The 9,239-nt window shown below is 33.5% G+C and overlaps 1 protein-coding gene across 1 annotated transcript; it reads left to right on the plus strand.

Moving 5' to 3' along the window:
• Window positions 1-321: 321 nt before the first annotated feature.
• LOC120088435 (tRNA-specific 2-thiouridylase MnmA) lies at window positions 322-5,210 on the plus strand. The gene is made up of 10 exons (XM_039045726.1): window positions 322-779; window positions 1,051-1,125; window positions 1,371-1,424; window positions 1,626-1,704; window positions 1,836-1,963; window positions 2,478-2,561; window positions 3,096-3,179; window positions 3,495-3,646; window positions 3,906-4,056; window positions 4,586-5,210. Exons 1-10 carry the CDS (start codon window positions 429-431, stop codon window positions 5,039-5,041), a joined length of 1,614 nt encoding a protein of 537 aa, XP_038901654.1. The 5' UTR covers window positions 322-428; the 3' UTR covers window positions 5,042-5,210.
• Window positions 5,211-9,239: the final 4,029 nt, after the last annotated feature.

Genomic DNA, 9,239 nt, shown 5'->3' on the forward strand with positions numbered 1-9,239 from the left:
AGCACCAAATGCAAATAATATCATGGCGAACCCCATTCTCTCGGTGAACGACCGCAATAGGCCCTCCGGGACTATGCGTCGCCCGACCTTTATGATTTATCACCAGGAATCATGAGGCCAACCTTGGATGGATCGCGGTTCGAGATGAAGCCGGTGATGCTGCAGATGATTAAAATTGCTGGACAGTTTGGCGGTAGGCTTGGCGAGGATCCGTACACCCACCTTTGTATGAGGAGTGAATCTCAAGGACAAATTGGTAAAATCACATGCTTATGACGTAAGTAGAAATCATTTTTCATTTGGCCTTCCAATTGAGTCCATCCGGTACAAAAAAAACCCAATATGTTTTTCGTTGGTTCGTCTTCGGTTGGGAGGTAGAAGAATGCGACGGCGGTGGATAGAAAGGAAGGGGAGATTCAATTACAGTGATGCTGAGACTGCGAGTGAAGCCCGTCGTTTGGTGTTCTCTTCCCATCTCCCATTTCACTTCTCTTCCCCTTTCCCCCTCAATTCTCAGACCTGTCCTCCGCCGGCGCAACCCTCGGCTCTTCCTCACCCGGTTCTCCGCCTCCTCTGCCCTGTGTAAAACCTTGGAATCTTCTTCACCTAAAGGCCTCTCCGATGCCGACTTGGTGCCTTTCCTCTCATGTTCGATGCCTTCCTATCCCCTCAAAGTTGCCGTTCTTCTCAGCGGCGGCGTCGATAGCAGCGTCGCCCTCCGCCTCCTCCACGCTGCTGGCCACTCCTGCACTGCCTTCTACCTCAAAATCTGGTTCCAGGTGCTTCCTCTTTGTTCTTTTAAATGGAATAGGTTATATGGTTGTTGTGTTTTTTTGCAAATTAAGGTAGATGATATTGAGAATGCTGGCGCAATCGTGAGTAATCAAATGGTCATTTTAGCACGAAGTCTTGTAGCAAAAATAATTGGTGTTTAGGATTATAATCAAGAACGCGTGTGGAAGTGTTTCTCTTTTTGTATGTATCAGCTGTGTTGGCAGAGGATAATAGCCTGTTCGTATGACCGCACTTTGATGGGTTTTGTTTTCGTAGGAAGATTTCGAGAATTTTTGGTCAGAATGCCCATGGGACGATGATTTGAAGTATGCTAAAGCTGTTTGTGATCAGGTTTGTTACTATTTTAGCTTATAAATCCATCTGGACTTAAAAAGTGTAATTTGGCCAGCGAAGATCTTAATGAAATAAAGGTTTTCTTGGGAAATTGATCATCGTTCAAGATGTCCATAAGTTATTTCACCATATGGCGCCGTAATTATAGGTTCTGCATAATGGGAAAATATGTGTCTTATTTTTCTGCCGTAGTTTGTGCTCAAGAGAGATCTTAGAATTGAAAAATGTAAATTGGTTTTCAGGTTGATGTACCATTAGAAGTCGTTCATTTGACCGAGGAATATTGGAGGAATGTGGTAAGTGCCTTTTTACAATTACAATTGTGTGCTATAACTTTGATGGAAATCTTAATGATATTAGTACATGACATCCAATCAATTTGGTATACTTGTGCCGGCTGACCCTCTTGCTCATTCGTTCTTTTCTAATAGGATAGGACAAAGTAGTTTTAGGTTCTCTTTTCTGTCTACTGAATATTGCTTAGTTCATGCTTTTAGGTTTCTTATATAATTGAAGAATATCGATGTGGCCGTACTCCAAACCCTGACGTCCTTTGTAACACAAGAATAAAGTTCGGTATGTTCATTGGATGCGCTAGAGATTTTGGCTATATCATCATGTTTTATTTTATTTTATTATTTTGTTATTTGTATGTTTATGATTTCTTTTGTATTGATATAATTTATGGCATCCCCTGCTTTTTCCAGGTGCATTCATGGATGCAATAAGCAATATGGAGTTCGATTATGTTGCTTCAGGGCATTATGCAAATGTTATTCATCCATCTGCTGATCAAATGGATAAACCTTCTGTTTTAGAACTATCCAAGGACATGGTATCTGGAAACAATTGCATGGGCCTTTCTTTCAATCTAACCCATCCAATAGGGAGTATCAGTTATAACTTGCTGAACTTTATTATTTTGTAGTTGATTGTTTCTATAACCCTTTAGGACACTATTTTGCTATTTTTATGACTCTTGTCTATATGCTGTGCATGACAGTTAGTGATGTCTTTAATAATTCAACTTGAAGTCTTGTGTATAAACTCAGTGGAACGATATGACCTATATTGATGTCTTTAATCTATATTTTACGCATGACAGTTAGTGATGTCTTTAGTAATTCAACATGAAGTCTCATGTATAAACTCAGTGGAACAGTATGACCTATATTGAACAACATGGGCCAGTATTTGTTGTAATCCATCTAGAAACAATATCATTAATAAGTATTATGTATTGCTTACCTAGTTCAAGTTTTATTGTCAAACGCATTTATCCTTTCCTTGTTTTTCATTTGTTCCTAACTAAAGATTTCCTATTTTACTTCACTATTATTGTTTTTTAGGTCAAGGATCAAACGTATTTCCTATCGCATCTCTCACAGAATCAGCTTAAACGGCTTTTATTCCCTCTTGGTTGTATTCCAAAGGTTTGTTCAAGCTTACTTTACAGCATTTATTATCATGTAATTTTTAAGATATATCTTATGTTTCAGACTTCAGATTGTAATCCGAGAAGTTCAGCTTCGTAAATCTATATGATTTGGTACTGGCCTTCTAAGCTTCTACAGACATAAACACCTAGCAGCTAACATCGGTTGCATTCCATTGAGGAATTTATGTATTTAATAAAAGTTAAAAATCATATTGGACTTTTCCAATTGATGTAGATATCATATTAGAGCTTTTGGATGTGTTATCTTGCAGCCTGAAGCTATTAAGTTTTTAACTGTTCTCGTATGCAAAACTTATATATAAGTGTTTCAATTTGTAAGTTCATATCATGAGTTAACACTTGCTCCCATCTTAACCAGCTACATTCTTTCAGCTAATGCACTATCTTTTTTGAAGGAAAAAAGAATTACCTGTGTGCTTGTTATCTTGTTAATATGTTTTTCTAGCGTTGTGACTTCAGTAACATGTTTCTTCTCTCAGCCTTATATTCCCTCAACAATCATCTGCAGGATGAGGTTCGCAAACTTGCTGCAAAATTCAACCTGCCAAACAAAGACAGAAAGGATTCACAAGGAATATGCTTTCTTGGGAAGGTACTTTTGGATGTGGTGATTGAAATATCTGTTTGGAGAACTTGTGATTTTCTCAAAAACCATTCCTCAATGCCAGTATTTCTAACTATTTGGTTGCATCGTAAGAATACTCTATTACTTGTTATAACTTTTGCGTATAAAATTTGCTAACTCTTGTTGAAATTTTCTGATGGCTGAACTTTCCCTGAGCTAGTTTTTTATTTCCTTATTCTTCCTAACTGCAAAAATTTTCATTCATCTAGTTTATGAAGATGGGTCTCGTATAAGGTATCTAGTGGGTATAATTCATGTAGAACCTGTTTCTTTGATGTGTAGATAAAGTTTAGTGAATTTGTTGCAAGACATATTGGGGAGGACGAAGGTGTGATACTGGAGGCAGAGTCGGGAGATTTTCTTGGCAAACATCGAGGATTTTGGTTCTACACGATTGGCCAACGTCAAGGTCTAAGACTTCCTGGAGGACCTTGGTATGCCTTTTCAATCAATTCAATGTTCTCTGCTGTTTAGCGGTTGTATCATGTATGATTAATGAAACTTCAGGAACATCTTAAATTCTATTTGGTAGAGTAGATTTGAACGTTACAGTGTGCCAGTTTAGTTTTTAGTGACAAATTACGTTGAATTATTTCTAATTTGGTGCCTCATGAGTTCACATTCTTTACTTGTGTCTCTCGCGGAGTTATATTACAATGACGATTTCAGCTTTTACGCCTTGGTCTAATGCAGGTATGTTGTGGAAAAAGATATAAAGAACAATGTAGTATTTGTGTCGAGAAATTATTTCTCATTTGACAAAAGAAGGCGGGTGTTTCGTGTTGGATCACTAAAATGGCTTACTGGTATGCCCCCAGACCAATTTTCTGGGCTTCAATGTAAGGTAAAGTTTCAGCTTCCATCTCCCATATTTCTCGTTAGTTTCACTACTTCAAATTGTTTGGCTGTAATGGTATAACAGAAAAGGCAATAGTCTTAACATTTTTATTCAAACCTCTCCTGAGAAGCCTTCAGTTTATTCCTGCTAGTTTGTGTCAACAATCATGCTTGGGAAAATTGATAATCCGGAAACGTTGATTAATTACATAATAATTTCGATCTTCCATGATTATTCAATAGAACAAGCATCTCGACGTCATGGGTTTTTCTTTCAAAGAAAGGATTTAAGTTTGGAAGTCAATTTTATTTGATAAGGGATTGTGTAGGGGCTTTCTTTTTTGAGATGGAAAAGTATTAGATTCTATTTTATTTAGGAATTAAACGTATTAGATTGAGTAGATGATCTAGAAATGGTCTGGGGATGCTATGCCTGCTATATTCCACTCATTTGCTTTTAGATTGTGTTATTGGTCTAGATCCTTATCATGTCATTTCCAGTTCCCCATTGTTTCATGATTATATACAATTATTAGGTCCGACATGGCCCGAGTTTCTATAGCTGCAATTTGACAATGGAACACAATGAGGATGGTCGTGAAGACATTGCTGTTGTTCATCTAAGCGAAGACGACCAAGGCCTCGCAGCAGGGCAGTTTGCAGCCTTTTACAAGGGAAGGAGATGCATTGGGTCAGGCGTGATTTTAGAATCATGGGATGATCAGGGGTTTCCTGTATGTCCAAAGGCTGTTGAAAATGCACAAATGGAAGATAAATCGAAGCTTGGTAAACCAATAAAGATAAAAGTGAAACCAGAGAGTGTTCTGAAAGAATCTGAAGCTAAAGATGACACGAAAATACACGGCGAGTCAAATAACCAAGAAACCACTGTGATCAAGCAAATAGGAGAAGTATCTTCAGATGAAGCAATCACCACAGCCCCAATGAAATGGCTTGGAAGCCTTCGGAAGAAGTTGCTGCAGGTATTTTAATTTTGCCCTAGTTTAGAAAACGAATCCTTCATTACAGCCAATGAAAGTGAAACCCACAAGATTACTTTTTATTTATTATTATTATTATGAATCTTTTAACTTGTTTATGACATAACTAAATGTTTGTAAGTTATAAGAACTGATCTTGAAACGTCTGGCCAAATTGAAATCAAACACAAATCCAAATGACAATTTAGTAGGGTAACGGATTATATCTAATTTCATGCATTCCCTTCAATTGCAAAAATAAATAGATAAATAAATAAAATAATATATTTGAGGGGTGCTGTATGGGCTGTACAAAGAATGATGTAATATGGGATGCACTAAAATATGAACAATATTTAAATAAATCATGGGTAGTATATAAAATGATAAGTGAGGATCAAATTTCACAACCCGCTTAAAAATAAAAATTTTTATATAGATAAAGAGTATCCAATCAATTTCTATAAAGAAAATACTCATTGGAGTAGTAGTAATGTTAATAGTAAATAAATAATCTTTGTTAAGAAGGAAAAAAAAAATAAAACAGCAAACAGTGTTCAATAAGGAACAATCTTTAACGTTGTCCAGTGGATGTGTTCAATATAGATCTTCAGCCTACAAATTGACCATAATAGCAATAATTTATCATAATGGAAAGATTCAATTTCTACTAACCAATAAATCACGACCATAGATGCATCTATGAGAAATTGATTTGACAGTGCGCAATGCTATAATAAGGTCTTCCAAAATTTCAATGTGTAATTGTAATTACTATCACATTTGGGTGATTAAAAATAACTTACTACGATATATTGGAACTTGGTCTCCTCCGACTCCTTATCTTATGTATTATTTTTAGCAGTCTTCAAATTCATTTCATAAAATACTTTAGCTGATTGTACAACTCGAGACTCATAGTAGTCATCCCACTCACGGATTAGTTTAGTACATTTCTCAATCTAAAAATAGATATAAAGATAGAAATATTTAAGAATATAAATATTAATTTAGGGAAAAATATTAATATAGAGAAAACTATGTATGTATAATACGAAAGAAACTTACAGCTGTAGAACCAGACAAATATTGTGCAGGGAGTTGAAGTAGATAATTCGTATCGGGTTGTATGTCCTAAAACTTATAGTTTGCGTACATTAAACATATTCTATTTTACAATAAAGTTGTTGTTGAGATTATTCAGTAAAAATGTTATTGAATATGTGAATTGGACCTTTTAATCCTAAATCCAATAAACTTAGAACTCTTGGCTATAACATGCATACTTGAACTTTATGTAGAGACATAAAAGTGGGTCAAGTTCGAGTAATAGCTAAAATGGTCTATGCGACCTATTTTGTATTTGATACAAATGATGTGATCTTGAATCATTCATGTGGAGACATGCAAGTTGGGACATCCTATGCAATGAGTTTGTATACCACGAAATAGTCACTTTTACTTTATAACACTGTTTGCTGATAGGAATCTTAATCCTAAACTAACTATGGACTTTTGTTTATTTGAGATTATTCTTTAATCTGCATGGGTGAGAGTGGCTTAACATTGCCGACTTAATAAGCTTTCCATTTGAGGGGTAAGTCCGGGTAGATAGCTGGGGACATAGTCCTGCAAGATAGAATTCGCTCCTACCCGATTTTAGAATTAGTAGATAAGTTGTTATTTTAATGCTGACTTTGGATCTTGAATAAGGGGCTCCACCCTCTCATTGGCCTGAGACGGACTCAATTTGTTGATTGGATCACAAACCAATTGTTCATTAGAGGATTAGTAGAACTTAAGGAACAAGATGTAATTATAGGGGTAAAATGATAATTTTGACCTAGCTGTAATTACGAACAACATGTGAAGGATCGACTTACTAATCATGGTTGAATCAAGTGGAAATAAATATATCTATAGTGAGGAGAGTGCAGCTATTGAGCTTTAGTGAAGTGTCACGACAGTTAACGAAAGTTGGTTAAATTAGGTTAAAAGGTTTAACTGGTTAATCTCAAATTGTTGGAGCTCATGTTCGGGATTGATATTTTTAATTAAATTAATATTTGATATTAAATTAATTAAATTATTTAATTAATTATTAGAATTAATTTTATTTAATATTAGTTTAAAATAAATGAATTTTATTTAAAATTAATTATTTGAATTAATTATTAAAATTATTTTTAAAATTGAATTTTGTGGAAAATTCAAAAGTTAGAAAATTGGGGTTAGTGGAAAATCGCACATTTCCTACTTTGAGTAACACCTCATTTCCCACTTTAATTAAAGATTCATAAAGTGTCATTTGGAGATGCAATTTGATGGCACAGAGTCACTTCTATAAATACGAGAAGAATTGAAACCGAAAAGGTTCATGCAACTTAATTTTTTTTTGAAGAAAAATTGTTCTCTCAACTTTTTATCTCCTAAAACACTTCCAAACCCAAAATTTCCTTAAATTCTCATTACAAATTGGATCTCACAATCCGTTCTAAGGTCGGAGAATAGTGGAGAAGACTCTGACGATGGTCCATGAATCGTTCGTGACAAAAAGATCTAGGAATTAGATCAATTTGGAAGTTCTTCAAAGTGGTCTCTCAAAATCCTATTTCTCCAAGTTTTGAACATGCATGCTTTAATTCTAAAATTAATGTAGTTAGAGTGCTTAGAATCATGATTATTTTCGCATGTGTGTTGTAGCCTCTTACCCTCAAGTTATAGATAGAAAAATATGGAAATAATCATATGTTTAATTAAACATAAAAAGAAAGATTTACTTTTTTTTTGGGGGTTAAAATATCATTTCAATAGTCGAATTTCAATAAATCTTACATCTTAAAGAAGGAATTAAGCAAAGAAAAAAGCAATTAAATAAACCGACCTGATGACATTTGATAGGATGATGTATGAATATTTTTCAAATTTTGTTCTATTTCGAGAGCATTTGTGGTGTTGCAAACTAGCTGACAAAAGACAATCGAAATGAGCTCAAATATATATATACACACAATATTAATTCAATATTGACAAACATTTGAAAAGATAACAAATTAAATTAAAATAATGTAACCTCAAAACTAAGAACAATTCTGTTTTGGAAGTTAAAATAACAATGACCTATACACAATAATGGAATCCCAAAGATTATTAGAAGAATTACACTACAAATAAGACTTGTGGATTCGTGTGAGATATTGTTTTTGTTGTGGTCTTGTTCATCAGTCCTGAATCATAATTTAAATCAATAATCAAAACATAATACATTAATTAATTAATAAAAAAATATTAATTAACAGGGTAATTACACTTAAAAAGAAAGAAAAACAAATATTTTTAAAGGTCGAGTAAAGCGTCTTTACTAAATCTTAATCTAAAAGAGATTATTAGATCTCCTGAGAAAATTATGGGATACAAGGTTTATTCCTTTTGATTTTTTTAATGACAAGATTAGATGTTGCACCTAATCTCATGTATCCCTCCCTCAATAATAAAAAAATTATTTTTCTTTTGAATTTTTTTTTCATGTGACAATTTTATTAGACAAGCATAAAAATAATTGCATTTTAATAGATTATATATTTGTATGTAATTGCTTAATTTTGATGATTTTTTTTTCGATTTTTTTAAATACACACGAGGACATCTTACTTTGTGAAACAAACGAGGTGTTTGAGTCTTAACCTCAAATGGGCGGAGTGAGCCCCTCTATGTTTGAGGCTCCGTTTCCAATTATTATAACTTATCATTAACTACAATTTCAAATCTCTCTTTGTTTTTATGTCTACTTTGCTAAAATAGTCTATTATAATCTATTTTAAATAGTTTGGACCGAAACATGTACTATTATAACTACTGAATAAAATTTACTATCAAATCAAACTTCAAAAACCAAAAACTATAATTTATATTACCAAAAAAAGCTTAGCTAAACCAACATCTATATGTAAAATAAAATATTTGGTAATGGAGAGGGAGGAGAGACAACCATAGGGGAGAAAGAAAAAGTAATATTAAAAAAATATTATATATATAACATAATGACATAAAATATATTCTTTTTTTTTTTTGGGAGAGATACCTTTTAAATATATTCTTTAAAACACATAAACCATATGAATCAATACAATTATTTTTCAAAATACAAGAACCAAAAAGATAAATTTTCAATATATATATATATATAACATAATGACATAAAATATATTCT

Source organism: Benincasa hispida, chromosome 10 (assembly GCF_009727055.1).
Source record: "Benincasa hispida cultivar B227 chromosome 10, ASM972705v1, whole genome shotgun sequence".
NCBI classification, from domain to species: Eukaryota; Viridiplantae; Streptophyta; class Magnoliopsida; order Cucurbitales; family Cucurbitaceae; genus Benincasa; species Benincasa hispida.

Excerpts from the sequence above, each read along its gene's own strand:
- LOC120088435 (XM_039045726.1), top strand. The coding sequence starts at position 429 with ATGCTGAGACTGCGAGTGAAGCCCGTCGTTTGGTGTTCTCTTCCCATC. Across the intron at positions 1,705-1,835 it reads TAACACAAGAATAAAGTTCG|GTGCATTCATGGATGCAATA; the intron begins GTATGTTCATTG and ends TGCTTTTTCCAG. Across the intron at positions 1,964-2,477 it reads TAGAACTATCCAAGGACATG|GTCAAGGATCAAACGTATTT; the intron begins GTATCTGGAAAC and ends ATTGTTTTTTAG.